At 42.6% G+C, this 17849-nt stretch overlaps 1 protein-coding gene across 3 annotated transcripts in view; it reads right to left on the bottom strand.

Moving 5' to 3' along the window:
- XYLT1 (xylosyltransferase 1) overlaps nucleotides 1-17849 on the bottom strand; it is a 204390-nt gene that overhangs the window by 149316 nt on the left and 37225 nt on the right. For 2 of the 3 annotated variants that reach the window (XM_069810041.1, XM_069810039.1), the window contains exon 2: nucleotides 2103-2141. The exons of the other annotated variant lie outside the window; for it this stretch is intronic. In XM_069810041.1, coding sequence (XP_069666142.1) covers nucleotides 2103-2141 — 39 coding nt within the window. The remainder of the gene's footprint in view (nucleotides 1-2102; nucleotides 2142-17849) is intronic. 3 annotated transcript variants of the gene reach the window in all.

Here is a 17849-nt window from a genome sequence, read left to right as displayed (position 1 = left end):
AACACACAGCATGGGGTTGAAATGTCAACATTCAAACTACCAACCAAACCAGGGCTGAGACAGGAAACCAGAGGGCAGTGTAGAGAAACTCTCGAACGAGCCGATTCATCCCAAGATTGTGCAGGAAACCGCTAAAGGAGAGCAGCTGCTCACCAGTCTACTCAACATGTCTCAAATGAATACAGCCCTACTCTCCACTCCCATCTGTCCCCAAGAAAAAGGAAAAGAATAAAGCATGGGGGGAAACGTCTGCAAGTTTGGGGATTCTTTACTAACCCTATTAGTTAACATCCTGTTCAAGTTGGCAAAATGTTATAGCTGCTGATGTTATTTTTCTCACGGTGCTTTTTCACAGCAAAGAAAACAGAGACACTTGCAGGTAAGACTGTGGTCTAGTCTCGAACTGCTAACTTCTTAGTCCAGGTATGAAACTACAACTTCCACTGCTAATCTGAATGGTTTTGACCACTTCACCTAAAGAGCAATATATCCCTAGAAACCAGAGTTGTGCCCTGACCTTCAGCTGCGATACCCAGATTTACTTCCACCTCTCAGAGAAAGACAGTCCCTTCCCACCCCAGCATACCTGCATGGTCTCAGCTCATATATTTGAGCAGCTCCCAGCAGTCTAGAACACTTTGGGACATAAGTGCATTGCCCATAAGAAATTGGTTTTGGCTCTCCTCACCTATTTCAAGGTCATAAGTAAGCAGCTTTCTACGGAAAATGGATTCTGAAGTGGATGTGGCTTTCAGTAACGCTGAAAGAAATATCAACACATATGAGCATATACTTAATTTCTACCTTAATTATTCATTAAACAATGCGTTTATGCCCTCCCTGACCCCAAAAATATTAAGGCCCCTTGAAAGCACAGCAACTCTTGGAGTCACCTGGCACTCCTGCTGATAGTCTTAGCAAGGAGGTAAATGGGACGGAAGACCAAGTGACATGCAGGTCAGGGAAGATGCAGACTGGCAGGGCAGGGCAGGACAAGTGGTATGCAGGGGCTGAAGGTATCACCTCAGCCAGTAATCTGCTGCAGCTGTACCAGCTTGAGCTGATGATCTCCCTTTCACTTTCTTCTCCAAGTGTGAAATTCTCTTGCTCATACCCACATGGGCATTCTACTCTAGTACCTTCACTGACACAAACCGATGTTCTTACACTATTTCAAGTCAGTAATGAAATAAGTCTTCACCATTACTGTGTATTTCCAGTTCTACATCATGCACAGATTAGTACTTTATTACGTACTCTGTGTTGATACCACTTTATAATGCCACTGTGTGTAACAATCTTTGTGTGATCCTTCCTTGCCAGTTTCAAGTCACAGAGGCTTGGCTCCAAAGTGAGGTCCACAAAAAAGATGTAGTAGGCTTGTTGAAACAAACAACAAAACAGTCAAAAGCTTTCACCAGAAAAAGGCCAGCAGAAGACAAAGATAGACATATTTATGCAGTCACTAAGGGACATTTGAAATGTGTGTTCTGAATAAACACTCATCTTCAGTATGCAAGTACCATTGTCTTTGCTGTCTCCCAAAGATCAGCAAGAATGGAAATCAATGATGCTGCCTTGTTAGAAAACACAAATCAAAGCATCAGTGACTTTGTAAAATCCCTTCTGTCACTTTGACCTTCTGGTGCCAGGCATCTCCACAGATTCATTACCATTCATTGCAATGTCTGAAGAGGAAATCGGCAGCACAACAGTATTTTAGAGCAACACACTAGCAGCGGGGATCATAACAAAAGCTAGGAAGCTGAGTATACAAAAAGAAATGAGTATCCCATGAATGGCTGCTTGCACTGCCTTGAGGACTGCATCCTCTCTTCTAACAAATGCAAGTAAATTCTGCTGTTGTCCAACTGTATGCCAGGTCCCTTCCTCACCATCTGCACCTACTGTCTCCTGTAGAGTCTGGTTCTCTTCTTGCCCAGTCAGTCATGTTGGGAGCTAATGCTACTGCTGTTACAGTTGGACCTTCTCCAGGGCCACCAACATGGTTAAATAGCATATATATGGTGCCCAACAGCAGAACAGCCTTCTCTTTCAGAGAACCTCTTGTAAGAAAGAAGTGGGAGAGGGGTGGTACTAACCTGAGTCTCCAAGCTGGTGTAGGGACTAGGAGGTTCAATCTACAAAAAGAGCAGACAGAAAGAGCCATTACTCTGGAATAGTGGAAGAGAAGGTGTTTTGAGCCATTACTGGTCCAAAGTAGAAATGTTAGGAACAAACACACCTGCTTGAACAAGGATGACAGGATTATTTTTTTTAAGAGATCGCCCTTTTCCAGACATCCTACCATCACAGAGAAGTTACAGGATTTCTACAATATTTGGATGAGTGAAAGAAGTTGCAGTAACCAGAGCGTATCAGAGACAGATTAGCTACAGAACGACTCAAGGCCACACACAGCCCCTTGCATCTTTGATTTAATGCTCTGTTAAATTTCTTTCTTGGATTACAATTGACTGGTGCTCCTGTAATTTCAAGGCATGAGAACCTTTTCAGAAAGTTGATCAGGACTTGATGATGAAAGGACTGGCCATGTCCTTGGCAAAATTTTTCCTCCTAACAGCTGCAGTTACACTCTGGTTGTTTTGTTTTCCATTAAAATTGCATCCTGATAAACATCTCTCCAGCTCAGCACATTATATGTGCAAGTGCACCGTGCATTTTCTGCAGCCTGGCATCTTCCTTGGTGTCAAAATCTGAACTCTTAACCTGGGTTGGCCAGAGGATTCAAACCTCAATAAAGAGCTTCTAAACACAAAAGCACAAAAATCATCTATTTAGCCAGTTACTTAAGAGGTTAGAAAGAGATAACATCTATACAGGAGACTCCATCATTAGTGTTCTGGGATCAGCACTCAAGCAAAATCTTTAAAGGAACATCTTTTAAAGTATAAGGGACATTTAAAACCTCAGTCCTGCTGGTCCAGGTATTACTCTGCAAGGTCTCACTTTCTACAACACCCTGTTTAATCGGAAAGCCTAACAGAGTGGAACCAGTTCAATGATGTTTTCTCTTTAATCTATCACATCTGCTGAAATTAGACAGCTTTAGTTTAGTAGAGTAAATTCTTGTCTGTCAGATTATTGGGCTCCTGAGACTAGTTTTGAGTATTTATATCCCCAGATACTCAGGTCATTGTGATTCTCACGTTGGCTAAACCACAGAACAGAATGAAAAAATATCTGGCTTTCCTCCAAGAAACTATATATTCCTTTTACTTTTATTTATGCCTATAAAGCAGCTTTTGGTTTAATATTCACCATAAATATACTAATGAAGAAACAAGCTATCAACCCAGGAAAAAAAAGTCAAGGAGGAAATTGGCCTCGAAACCCTCAATACATCTTTCCTCCACTCAGTATGTCATAGGCCAGGCAGCACACTGTGCCCAAGTGAAAAAGTCCATGATTACCTCTGTCACACTGCTAACTTAAATGTATCTTTCATCAATGTGTTCTAACACCAGAGTACCATTGTCATACACATGTAGTAGATATTATTTGACAACTGGACAAACGATATCAAGACTGGAAGGAGACTGAGAAACCTCAGTGAAATCCAAATATCATGTCATCAGCTAAGCTAGGGGGGAGGGGGGAAGAAAAAAAAGAAAAAAAAATCACCTGAAGGTGAGAGAAGAGGTGAGAGGAATCTTGTCCTTGGGTGGCTTTAAATTTCTAAAGACAATTTATGTCAGCACTCACAGCTCTTCTCTTACAGACTTAGGGGGGATAAACTCATCCATTTTGCAGCTGGACTCTAAGCAATGACAGTTTGGTCACAACATTGTCCTACACTGTCCCATTCACATTTATATCATAGCAGGAAGATCACAATACTGGCAGGTGTGTGTGGCAGATAGAATACAAACCTTGTTTAAATAGAAAGAGCAAAATACTACTGTAACAAAGAAGGGCCCAGCTGCATAGACTCCCCTTTGGGAGATCATCTGGATTTTCCTCAGTCGCTGCCAATTTGATTGCAGACAAAAGCTTTTTCAGCATGTACTGTTCACTTCCAAATGGCATTATTTCTATAAGAGGAAGCAGCTACTGTATGTATAAAACATCCTGGAAAGATCAGGGGATTCCTGTAATAGATAAGGCTTCAGACTATTTAAAAGCTGGACAAATTAAGTCCAATGCTTGCTGAAGAGAACAGATTTCTTATGGTAATTATTTTCAAAAACTTTTTTGACTAAAGAAAATTGTAAATATAAACCAGGATTTGAACGGCATTATTTCACCATGTGGAACATGGTGCATCAGCACAGGCCTATTAAACTGTGATGCTACAGTTTTTCCTGTTGTCTACTTTCCTCCTCCTCATTTTGGCTATGGTTACTTGTATTAACTTGTACTGCAGCCGTTGTGCAGGGAACCTGTACTGTAGCACTGCAGGGGGACCTGTTTCCCCCTGTCATTAGGAACATATATCATTCATACACATGACGGTGTTCACTTCGAGTTATCTGAGGAAAAAATGAAGCTTGGCTTTTATGGGCTTTCTCCCAACAGCAGTTCACGTGGTGCAATATAGCTGCCTCTCAGCGTCCACTGACTGTGAAACAAACATGAAGAGACTTTGCCAGTTTGTTTCTGGATGCCACCTCTGCCTCGCACAGAGGCCGCTTCTTTCACTTGGCACCCGACTGCCCGCTCTACTTTTCTGCTTCACTCAGGTAGTTACAGGTACTGCACTCGTCACATCTCTCAGAGCTGACCTGAAGGTCCCCAAAACACAGCCATGGAGAATGCATCTCAACTCTCCTCTTTAAGTGAGGCAGTAAGGAAGCTGAGGAGGGCGAAGAAGGAGGGAGGGCATAAACATAGTCAAATTCAGTTTTCAACTGCAAAAAAGTTTTAAAATTCGAGCTCAATGTCAGCAACTTAAAAGAAAGGCTTTCACTCTTACTTGTAGGAAGAAGTGTATTCTTAAAGTTATCTACCTATCACTAGTACCAAACAAATACATCACATTTGGGCAAATCCCACTGCTCTTCTCCAGCTCCCGTGCGTGGCCTGATGCAGAGTTATGCATGGTAATGTGCACAGGAATAGCCCATGTGTGAGGGATGAAGGTACATGCTTTTTTTAAGTTACAACCTCTCTGATTTGTCCAACCTGCCTGCTCTCATTGATTATTAGCTGCTAATGAAAGGCCTGAGTCAGAGAGCAAAGTTATCACTCATCCGCATCTACACATGGAAACACTTAGGAACAAACAGCAGAACAACTGGCACCATTCTGAGCAAAGTTTTGCTTGGTCTGTATATGTTCCACTTAAACTCTACCAGGTTTCAGCAGCTTGCCACAGTACCACAAGAGTTGTTATAACTAAACCCCAGGGATGTCGGCAATCATCCCATTTAAAATTTCAGGCTGCCATTTTTCAAGTACTATGGATCATTAATCTCCAGTGCTTGTGATCAAATGAAATCTGTAGTGGAATTGGAGTGTAAACAGTATGACATTGCTGTATAAACAGCATGACACATTTATCACGTTCAGACTGATCAGGGTAAGACTCTGTTTACTATTGAAAGGTGACACTCAGTACAGCAACTCTGGTCTGGGGTTTGGTTACCATATTTTTCATAAAGGGTTAATGTCTCCCTCACATACAGGAAAGAGGTAGTCTGTTTTCACAGAATTTGCAACCTTTTCAAAACAAAACTAAATGATGGGAAGACTCAGAGGAACTGAGGTACAGACGAATAAACCGACTATTCCAAAGTCACACAGGAAATATGAGAGAAATCCCTAAGTCACTGTCTAGGACCTTGACCACAAGACACCTGTCTCTCCCACGCTACAAAAAATGTTTTTCTACCACCATTTCAAGAGACTTCAGGTTTGAATATGGTAACTCGATCTATGCCTCAATCTAATCACACATATTTTTGGTGACGGTCCAAAACTGATTGCAGAAAAGCCCAGTGCTTAGACTCAGCAAAGTGCTGTTGGCTGCACTGGACCCAATCCTGCAGACACACCTTCCACTCACCCCTTCCATTGCTTCTGGACTGCGTGTTTTTGGTTTCCCTACAGCTTTGATGAGCATGGCAGGTACTTGAAAAGCTTTTTTTTTACTTGATGGGCTGATTTTCACTCAGCTTCTGGTCACTTCTCTCCATCCCTGGAAGTAGCACCAACCTGCGGGTGGCTTGGCATGGGGCAGTGGCTCCCCAGCAGCAGTGCCAGTTGCAGATGCCCTTGCCCCAGAACCGCAGCACTCACACCACAGCAGTTTTTGCACCCAGCTTTTGTGCAGCCGGGCCCTGACCTGCACAGGGGAACCAAAACAGCTTGAAAGGTTCTTTTTTAATTTTACTTATCTGTTCTGTGTCATTTTACAGCTGAATCAGTTCCTTCACCCAGCTCATGACACAAGGCAAGGAGAGCTGTGCTGGCACAGCAGAGGGGTGGCCAGCAAAGCCAGGAAGGGGAGGACATGAAGGAAGAATCAGCAGTTGGGGACAGGGTAAGGAGGCAAGTAGCAGTAGCAAATGCCAGCATCACCACCAAATACTTCTTCCCGTGAAACCACAGTTTCAGACAAAGACACAAAACATTCACCTAAAAGTGACATTTCACACGTCCTCTCCAACAGCTCTGTTGCCTGCAAGGCAGGACCACATAACAGCAGCTCCCTGTGTGGGCAGTGCTGTTTTTACAAATTGCAGTTGAGGGCTACAGCTATCCCAGGGCACTGCTGCTTCATCTCTTCTGCTGACTCATTTCATGACCCAGGGGTTTGTTAGCCTGCCAGCCTGTGGTTTTTATCCTACGCTCAAATTTGGCTCAAAACCTTTGTATGTTCACAGAAACAAAAAACAAAAACCAGGATTGGAAAGGACCTCCTGGACTGCCATTTCCCAACATTTCTGCCTACCTCTCCACTAGCAAGGGGAATACAAGTCACATAACGTCCCACACATGGCAATGGCATGAGTGCCCCAGAGCAGCACCCTGGGCACCAATGCACAGTTTCCCTGCAGACAGAGGGGGTGCGGCATGTCCCTGCAACAACACCCAGCATCTTATTACAGGAAGTGTTCAGTAACCTTAATTGCAGCCCTTAGATACAAGTCACATTAACAGCCGCCTCTACACCACCAGCTCGCTCACAGACACACGCTAACCTATTTGGGGAAGAGAGACTTTCAAGCAGTGCCTGTACTGCTAGCCTGGACAGGAGCCGCCAGGCAGGGGGACAGGCAATCTTAACGTCACCCAGCTCATGCCCTCGTACTGCAAGGCAGAGGGCTCATGGCAGGAACATCTCCAACGGGCTTAGGCACTTTCTAAGGGGGAGGGCTTGTGCAACAGGATGTCATTTAGGTATCAAGAAAATAAAACCCAAAAAGCAGATCTGCAAGAACATTTTCATCACACTGCCCACCATCACAAGCTGCACCAACGTCTGCGAGCACCGACTTGAGGGGAAGGGTAAGGAGTGTGAGCATTACCAGGGTGGTCTGCATGGCACTAGCCTGATTTTTTTTTTTTCTTTTGTCTTAGCATCACTTCACAGGCTCCATAAGAGTGTCTGCATAAAGAGGAAAAGATGGGAAGGACTCGCTAGTACTAATGTACCCAGAACCTCAGTGTAACTGCTCTGCAAAGGATCCTTTCAAGCAAATACACCAATTCCATAAAAATCTCTGCTTGTCATCACAGACCACATAAATCATAATTTTATTATTTCTGCTGGATGTCTTAACACATAGCCAGGAAGCTCTAGTACACAAGAGTAAAAGCTATGGTAAAAGCTCCAAAAGGCAGCTAGGAGAAAGGAAAAAGACTATGGAGTATGTTTGCTACTACACATCAACAATTATTCAATGAAAGACTGATCTTGAAATGCCAAGGCTGGAAATTAGCACATTTGCACCATTCCCCGACCCCCAACATTGTTTGAATGAAGAGTGGTTCTCAGGAAGAAATTACTGTGTTATCAATATACTAATCTTTCCAACACCTACTACAGCTGCAACGGTCTGGAAACAAACATTTAGTGAAGACAGGATTTCAGCCAGTGCAGCAGGCTCTAGGCAAGCAGTGGCAGAAGCTGAGCCCAAAGCGTGTACAGCTTCCTGTTACACAAACTAACAGTGCAGAAAAGGGGCAGCCAACCTGTCTGTTCTGCAAGCCACATACCCAGATTTTCATATGACCAAGAGCCACAGACACTATCATGTCCTTTGAAGAGACAGAAGGGAGCAGAGGAGAGATGGAGCGTGCAAGCAATGATAACAGCTTCTGAGGAACAGAAACACTGAAGGATGCAGTTAGCATGAAGTAACCCCCTGGGACAACCAGCAGGGCCAGGCTGAGCCCCGCTTGCTGGCTCCCTTCCTCCAGCAGCAGGGACTCGTGTCACCCAGTGACAGCACAGCCCCATTGCCCGTCATGCAGTGTCGGGGCAGGACGACAGCTGCTTCTCAACTGCCTGACAGCTACCACCCGCTACGTCTGATACGGACTTGAGCTCAGGTCTCAGTCCCATGCGTGGCACCGACAGACACCGAAGCCGCAGGAGAGGGAAGAACTCCTGCAGCAAAGCCAGCACAAGGAGGATGCAGACACCTTCCGGGGGTTCCTCTCTCAACTAGTGCCAGTGACAAGATGCCCCCGTAAGGGAGGTGGAGCAGACCCAGCCAAACATGCCAGGTGGTCCTGCAGCTCCCACAAGCTCTCGGGACGCCAGAATGTGCAGAGGCTGCTCCAAACCACCGAGTTGCAATTAGTGTGCTCAGCGCTAATAGCTTCACTAGTACACAGCTTAACGAACCTGTTCTTCAGTAGCAACATCAGCCCACATGGCCTCTGCCAGCCCTTAATTTTGACAAATGAAGCATTTGTGTGGCCAAATTGGAGAACTGATGCTAACTAAAAACAAACCATTGGGGGAAAATATATTTAAGCAAGATCATTCCTCATCTAGTTTGCTGAGAAACTGCAAAGAGCGTGAGGGCATCTTAAGCCAGGACATCCACTAAAATCTAAGACACAGCATAAAAGCACTATCTTGGTCAACACCATTAAGTACACAATACAGGCACTTAATTCAGATTCTTAATCTGCACACTTTGAGCTCTTCTCACTGTCCGCAGTTGTAGCATATCCAGGAGAGAGTCCCAGGTCAAAAAGTACTACAAAGAAACAAGAACAAGAATATAAATGCATTGACACCACTTGTAACCCTCTAGAAGATGAGGATATTGATCAAGGCTGGAGCACAGACAGGAAGAAACAAATAGAAAGAAACCTACTGAAAGGGGAAAGCAGCACAGACAGCAAAAACAGAGAGAAGATGAACTCTGCAGAGATGCCATTTGCAGTACAAAAATTCAAGAAAAAATAGCAAAACTGGAGATCCTGAATGCTTACAGCTTTCCTCCCCACTCTCTAAGTGCATTGGGGTTCTGTCTGGATTACAAAGGGGTTAAAATAACCCAAGTTAAAGAGAATAAAAATAGCACAATAGTGAATAACTTCATCAACACTTCCTTGAGTGTGGCATAGGCTTACTGCCCTGTGCCACACTGCAACAGCTCTTCCAGGTGAAAGAAAAGGCATTAGAAAGCATTTGGATATTAAGCCTGTGATAACAGTATTAGAAATGTGAAGAGGCCTGAGCTGCCAGGTCATTTCTACTCAGCCACTGGGCAGCTATAGGAAAGGGCAGTACTTTCATGTTTTCTTAACTGGAAACAAGTCAGAAGGACTTGAGACATAACAGAGACATCAGCTCACAGCTGCTTAGTCCTTGAGTAGCTTGATATATGGTTTGGTGAAGATTACCCTCTCTGTGCTGAGGTACATACCAACTGCTAGAACATAACGTTCTGGTCAAAAACCTGATGTGCCCAGTGCCTCTGTGCACCAACTCTGGATACGTCCCCACCAGAAACAGCTGCAGTCTCTTTAATAGCCAATGGCTGGGGTCAAAACTGCTCTAATCCTTGGCTAGTATAGTAAATCGGTGTGGCTCCTTCAAAGCCAAAAAGCTGGGGGTCTGCCCAGGACTTGAGCACAGCATATGTGTCTTCTGCCAAATGAACAATCACAGGGTTATCCAGCAGTTGAAGGGCAGCTTGGTTAAATCGGAGACCTGCTAGTTCCCTGCTTTTCCACAAAGATAAAACTGTTTTCTTGTCTGCAAGAGCTTTACAGGAGACTACAGTCATTTACAGAACCTGAACTGCAGCAAGACCTACTACTCCTTAGCCTGCAATAAGTCAGTGCCCAGAAATAGCCCAGAACTCTCAAATGCCTCCATAAAAACCATTACCCAAAATAAATCTATACCATCTTGCCGAACACTTAAGCCACACACTGAATCTGCTGCCTATTAAATCCTGAAATTGCAGTTACAAATGAAGCTGGTACTATCCCCACCTTTGGTGTCTTTTACCAACTAAAAAAATCTGCTGCTATCAGCTCAGCTCAGACCCCTGAACTCAGCCAGGGCCAGCTGCAGCAGTATGCAGATAGCAGTAGGAAGCTTTCACAGCTGTCTATAAAATATGTCTGGCCACAGAGATGCTGCTGCCCAAGTACTGCTTTGACATTTTGAGTATGTTAGCTACCCAGGCCAGACATGCTGTCTCAAAGGTACTCGCTGAAAGACAGTTAATGTTTTAACTTACTAATTCCGGGCAGGCTTATCTTTCAGCCTTGACACTTAATACAGTGTAGCTGCTCCGACACCACCTTTTTGAATCTGTGCCTAAGAATCATACATCTGACCGATTCAGAGCAAGGGTCAACTGTCCTGCTTTCTTTAATAATTTATTAAGACCTGGCAGGAGCAGTGGCTTTGCTGTGTTGTTCAGTTGTCCTAACAAACTGGACAGTTTGTTTCAGGCAGCAAAAAAATTTCAGCATGAAATGCAAATGTGTAAAAGGATGAGGAATACTAATCTAACAGATCAATATAACCAGTTTGTTTAGAGATGGCAAAGTGTACCAGATGATACTGAAAAAGATGTTTCTGCCCCGTATGCCCTAGCTCGTCTCTGAAACTGTGAAATACAGTTTCATGCCCACTTCTCCAGCAGATGCTGCCATGGAAGCCTTCAAGAGGGCACCCCAGGAGGTAAAGCCTGGGTATGATTTTGAGTATAATTATATTCAGGCACATGGATGTGGGTTATTTGTAGTTCTAGTGATGGAAAGGCAAAAGAAAAAAAAAAAGAAAAAAACCCATGTCCTCATGCAACATTTTCACAACTTTAATAGAGCTAGAGGAGTCTAAATTTATAGAGTAGCCAAGTGTTATAAAAAGCTACATAAAAAAAGCACATGGAGGGAGACACTAATTCAGTTCAATGTATAAGCATAGCATATAAAGGAAAAAAGAACTGTCCTAGCTGACAACCACTCCAGTTGTCGTCTCTTACAAGAATGATCCCAAACCACCCTGCCTGAATATTATCTGAAACAGGACATGGTGCAGAAAATCAGCAGGAAGGCCATGACTGAATTCGAAGAGCAGGTTCATTTAAAGTTTCCAGACAAATAAGTTACCAGAAGAAAATTAAGACCTGCACTAAGGAACGTGTTCAAAACTTAAATGAACAGCCGAAGAGGACAGACTTCAGGCACAACAAGCTTCAAAGCTGAGTCAGGGACTGCTACAGTGTGAACAGATGCCAGCCAGTCGGCAGAAGAGTTGTACATTTCACTTGTAGCTATCACAGGTAATTGAGCTGGAAATCCGTACCAATACAGTGGTAGGCCAGCTTAAGTAGTGCCTGCATAACCCCAGTAACAACAACAAAAGAAAGCAAGCACGTTTTCACCAGATGTTGCGCTGCACTGAGAAAAAGACACCCACACAATCCCTGGTCTCAAAGCAGAGTAAAGCATGGCTATTCGGTGATAGCCACACTGTGGATTCATTTAACGGTGTGAGCACTAGGTTCAGCTCTTCACCATCTTGCACCATTCTGCAATCACTTGGGGCCCCTTTGGAGAGGGGTGCAGCCTGGCAGAGAGCCTGGATCATGCCCTGAGCATCTCCATACTGCTATTCTCATGTGCAGGATCTTTCAAAAGAATAAACTGAGGAGAGCAAGTGGCTGGGAACACAGCCCTAGGTCTTTTAGGAGGGAAAGGGAAAAGAAAAGAAAAAAAAGACAAGGGGAAGTCAGCTTCATTAAGAAAACCCAGCTAAAAATCTTGAGGGTAATAGATTGAGAAGCAGCCTGTATAGCTTTATTCTGTATAAAGCCTGCCAGACAAATTTAATTGCTTTATTTGTTCTTTGATAGAGTCACAGACAGAGTGGATTAAAGGAACACAGCAGAGGTCATATTTTTTTGGATTTTAGGACAGCATCCGATACTGTATCTCATGAAAACCTAATTGAAAAATTAATTCAAAAAGACTTGGGAAGGGCCAGTGCACAGGACTGGAATTGAGAACTGGCTGCAGGACTGTAAACAAATAATAATGATAAATGGCACTGTATTGAGCTGAGGAGAGGTCGTATTGAACAAATTCATTAATGACCTGGAACAAGGATAAAAAGCACGCTAACAAAATCTGAAGATTGCATTAAAGCCAGATTGTGTCTGATGGACACAAGCCTGCCGTAAGCTGAAGAGGACACATCCAGTATCAGGATACTGCCCCCAGATCCTTGGCAGGCATATCAGACATGCTCCAGCCGCTTGTCATCCATCACCCTTGCCCCTCTCACACAGACCCATGCTGTACATCTCCTCCCCTACCACTGGCCACCCTCAAAATAAACATAACTTTCTCTATTTCCCAAGAGTCAAATGAGATGCATCACAGAAATTCAGTCCTTTGGTAGAGGTCAAGTATGCAGGAGTCCACTGACAGGAGGATGAAGGAGACCTCCCATTCAGGCACAGCCAGAAAACAAACAATCCCACCACTAAAATAACACAATGCCCTAAATCCCACCAAGAATTGTTTTCCTCATTTCCCCAGTATAGCTTAAAAAATTGTGGTTTTATGGAATAACATCCCTGATAAATCAATTTAGGACCAGACACCTCCTCTGCATAAACTTACTACATTCGAATCTTTAAGAGAGAGAAAAAAAACAAAAAAAAAAACCCCACAACAACAAACCCAAAATTGGGTCTTCCTGGGGAATTTTTGAACACAGAATCTGGTAATGCTGATCTTTAAAGGATGAAACAGATAAGTAATTTTTTTTTTTTTTTTTTAAGTACAGCTGCTGATTTTCAGCTTTGGAAGTGCTGAGGGCTTAGCACCAGGCTTTGAGTTTAATGAATATGCTACAGGTAAAGATAAAGAATATGCAGGTAGAGCAGCAGTTTTGGCTCCCTTCTGCAGTATTCATGCCAGAACTAAAACATATTTTTCCCAAATAGGAGGACTTATCCATCATTTTTATTATCACCCTAGATGCAGATCCAAGTTTCATCACTCGATAACTTGGAAAAACTCTCATTAGCATCTGTGTGTGCAGGGAGCCCATAAGAACACCTCATTAACTCATTAAAGAGGATTCTCACAGAGATTAGCTTAGTCAATCCTTCATTTAGCTACCAATCCATTCATGTGATGCCATTAAGCCCCTCATAAACAGTCAAGTACTTAGTAATACACTGTAGGAGTTTGGTTTTGTGTCACTATACTAGTATACACCACACTGGTATCACTATACTAGTATACACTGCTACTGTATTTATGCTGCATCAGTGTGAAAACTACTGCAGCCCAGAATGATCATTTATTTTCAACATACATGAAACAAGCCCACGTGATCAACTGACCAGCTGAAGCCAACATGGTTGTACTAAAAAGGGACACATGTTTATTAATGCCCAATTCCAATGATTTTAAGCATTCTTGAACAAGCTTTGCTCCCCATCACGCATTTAAATGGCATGGCAAGAAATGGGCACATTCTCATCCTCATCCTTAATTTCCAGGTTTTTCTTCTTTTTTTCCCCCTTTCTTCTGTGCATCACTGCTGTCAGACCATCTGCAATCTATTTTCTATAAACCACCTCTTCATAAACAGCACAGCTGCCTCTGGCAGTAGAACCACCCTCTCTCTTTTGGAACAGGTTTCCCGCACTGCTTTGCCTCACTACAGTCATGACAATGGGAGAAAGATGCAGTTTGCCACTTCAGCATATCAAAACAGGTATTCTGTGTTGGTAAACAGCAATTGTCATCTAGACATGAGATGGCCCTACAGCAGCTCCATTTTGCACTGGCCTTCAGATGCCACGGTGATGACTGCTCATATAAGAACACGAACACAGAGTCTCACAATTCCTGCCAAAGCATCTCTTATTCACCGCACTGCAGTCAGTACTGCTTCCACATGTGTAGGTGTCAGGAGATTCAGCCCATCTAAATTCCTAACTTTAATACAGATGCACAATTTTATTTTCAAGCTGAATAATTCAAAGAACATTAATTCCATCCCACCTGCTTAAATGAACCAGATTTTTAAGGCCCTGGTTATCTTGTAGGTCCATAGCACCCTTTTATGCACAGCCACAGACAGGCAGGGCTCAGACCTTCAAAAACAACTTAAAGTCCTTGTTAAAAAGGCTCCAAACCTCTTTATTGCAATTCACTTGGTACCATCCCACTAAACCTGCAAACTGTTCAGCTCAGACCTAGCAACTGCTCTGTTACTAACTGCACAGAGAATATGCCCATCTCATCCACTCTGGAAAACATAAAATAACCTCTGTTACTAGAGGATAAACATGGCAGCTTGCTGGACATGCAGGAGAGGAAAACCCACTACCCTCAGCTGAGCTGCTTGGTCCTGGGCAGTTGCCTGGAACTGAAGCTGTGTAGTAAATGGCTTTCCATATTTCAGGAAGTCAGACAAAAGATGCTATTAATGGCACTTGGGTCTGGAGGGGGGAAATCCCTGAATGTAAAGTTTCAAGTGACTGCACATTGATGAAGTGGAGTAAACAGCAAGAAAGAGTTGCCCACAGTAAAGGATTTTGTGAAAGGGAACTCCACAGCTTGATAATATCACAAGCACCCTAGGAATCTGGAGAATGAGACGGGAGAAACTGTGGGGAGACTGAAGTTAAAAACTGCACACTGCATGGTTCATTTTCCTGTAATTCCTTTTATTCATTGCTATAATCAACTTGACATGCAAAGCTGTTCCAAATTTACTGACAGCTTTTCAGCTGACATCTAGTTCTCAAGGTATTTTTTTTTTTAAACTTAAATAGCTAATTATTCATCGCCTTAAACCAGGATATATAACAATGTCAGGAAATCATCTGTTCAAGTTATATCAAAAAGCCTTTTGGGATTAGTTCATCTCTTTTGTATGCTGCAGAAAACACTCACTTGTAAACAATTAAATCATCATTTGAAATCTGTCTACACTTTTAGCATCTCTGAATGCAGCTTGAAAAACCATATAAACAAGTACATTATTGTTCCATCCAGGATCCAGTGCTGAAAGGTTTTCCTCTGTAATATTTTGTTTGGGGGAGGTTGAAGGCTGAATTTATGGGCTAATACAGGCTCTCTGTAAATCCCGTAATAGCACATCTAAATAAATATAATAGCTGCTTAAGTATATCAGAGCTACAATATTCTCAGGTTATGCTGAGAGCAGAAGACATGCCATGAGGTTATCAACATGTTTTGACACAGAGGCATATTACCTCCATGTAACAGAGTCATGTCCGATACAAAAACAGGTATTTAATTTAGCCATAAGGGCTCAGCCTTTGGCCTGAAACTACAGTAATCAAACCTCATAGTACCCTGGTTTAAGGTGCAAAGCTCTTGCATAACATACATTTTACAAGAGATAGCCAGACATCGCTGGAGCAGCAGCATTTTTAAGGGTTACATCTTTGTGGAATAATACAAACACAATGTAAACAGAACATCCCATAGAAAAAAGCTCCTTTATAAGTCTGTCTTGGGCTGAGCACTCTGGCAGCAAGTTACCAAGCCTGGACAGCGCTCATTTGCACATACAATTATAACTGTGCAGCATGCAGGCCAACAGTTTCCATAATCACCTCTGAAACTGAACAGTAGTATTTCACTACCCACAGCATTTCCCAATTTTTCAAAATTTGCTTGTGCAATTATACACCTTTAGAAATACAATGGTCACCCAAGGTTTTGGGGTTTTTTTGTAGTGTTACACATACATTCAAGAATTTGACTCTGTATTCTACTTCTCTGAATGAAAAATCTGTACAGTATTGAAATGAAAGGCCAGCTTGCTGTTACCACTTCACCACCAATTGTATGATTTCATGGCCTTAGTAGCTTGATAAACATTTTGGCTAATTCATCTTAATCACTGTAGCCATATCCTTTTTATGATATAATTGCTGACCCAGTAAAGAAAAAAAACAAAACAAACCAAATTACATCTTCTTCCTTATGGAATGAAAGACAAGAAGGTCCTTGTGAAACTAGAACTTCCTTTCAATTTGTGGAACAAAACACATGGCATTCATAACAGCATACAGACAAAGGGGATGCAGGCAGCACATCATTGTTTCAGAGAGGAACTCCTTCACAGCCAAGAAATCCGCTGAGATGGTATCACTGAACATTAAGGCACAGAGTCCTCACTTCTCTGGCACTCAGTATGCCTTCTGGCCACAAAAATGGGTCCTGCACACTTTCTGCCAGCAAGTCAGTGCTGATATCTGGGACAGTGAATTACTACAGTGGAAATAAAATAAAAAAAAAATATGACAGTACAGCAAGAATGACTTACACAAATTTCAAGAGTGCTGCCCAACATCCCAAGTCCCCATCTTAGCTGCACAGAAAAACTCAAGACTAGAACTAAAGGCAGGATGGATGAAGTCAGTTCATTCCAAACTCCCAGAGGACAGAATTTCATAGACTGATATTCCACAGACTCCAGACAGAGCATTATTTTTAATGGAAGAAGAGGCTAATACACAAGTACGCTCTTTTTTCTGACACAAAACAGGTGAAAAGAAATAACTGATTGTGCTACCTGGACTGCCATCCCTCTGGACAAAACACAAAGAAAAAAGTGAACTCTTATATTTTATTTCCTGGAAGCAGGAAATCATCACATAAGGCTATCAAAGAAGATTTCTACTGACTCTCACTTGTACTTGAGCACCTTCCACAGAACAACCAAGCAAGTGCAAATCTCCCAGTGGGCTTAATGCTGTGTCTCTAGCAATTCTCCCTTTTCTGGGCTGAATTTCAGCATCATTGGGGTTATTCCTATAGTCTGATTTTTGTTTTTGAAAGGCTAGGAGCTACCAGAAAGTAAGGATTGAAAGTACTATGTGAGTTATGATTACGATGAGTACTGTCTCAGGGGCTGCTCTATACCTACATGCACAACAATTTATTCTCAGCTATCATGCGAAATTTTCACTGTCAAAGCACTGCACATAACTATTGTGGGACACTCACAGAGAAAAATGCGGGGCTTTTTACTGTCCTGGGAACCATGAATTGCCTTTAAACCACAACTGAAGCTAATTGGGAGGAGTCTGAACATAAGCCTTACATCTTCCTGGCAGCCTGGAATGAAAGTTATCACTTTTTTTTTTTTTTGGTAAATAAAACTGAAGAGTATGTACTTCAGTTTCTGACATGATACATTAAAGTAAAGCAACATGGAAACTGTAAACTAATGGGATGTTGCAGGCAGGTTTCTCACCCAAGCATACATAAGGAAAAGTTTCCTACTTCCTGGAACAAACCCAGCACTTTTGCAGATGAATACAGACTGATTATCCAGGCTTAGCAAAAAAAAAAAAAAAAAAAAAAAAAAAATAAATTCAAAATTGCTACACATA

The sequence above is a fragment of the Haliaeetus albicilla genome, chromosome 22 (genome assembly GCF_947461875.1).
Source record: "Haliaeetus albicilla chromosome 22, bHalAlb1.1, whole genome shotgun sequence".
NCBI classification, from domain to species: Eukaryota; Metazoa; Chordata; class Aves; order Accipitriformes; family Accipitridae; genus Haliaeetus; species Haliaeetus albicilla.
Note: the sequence above shows the minus strand (reverse complement) of the source record. Positions and strands in the feature narration are given on the sequence as shown.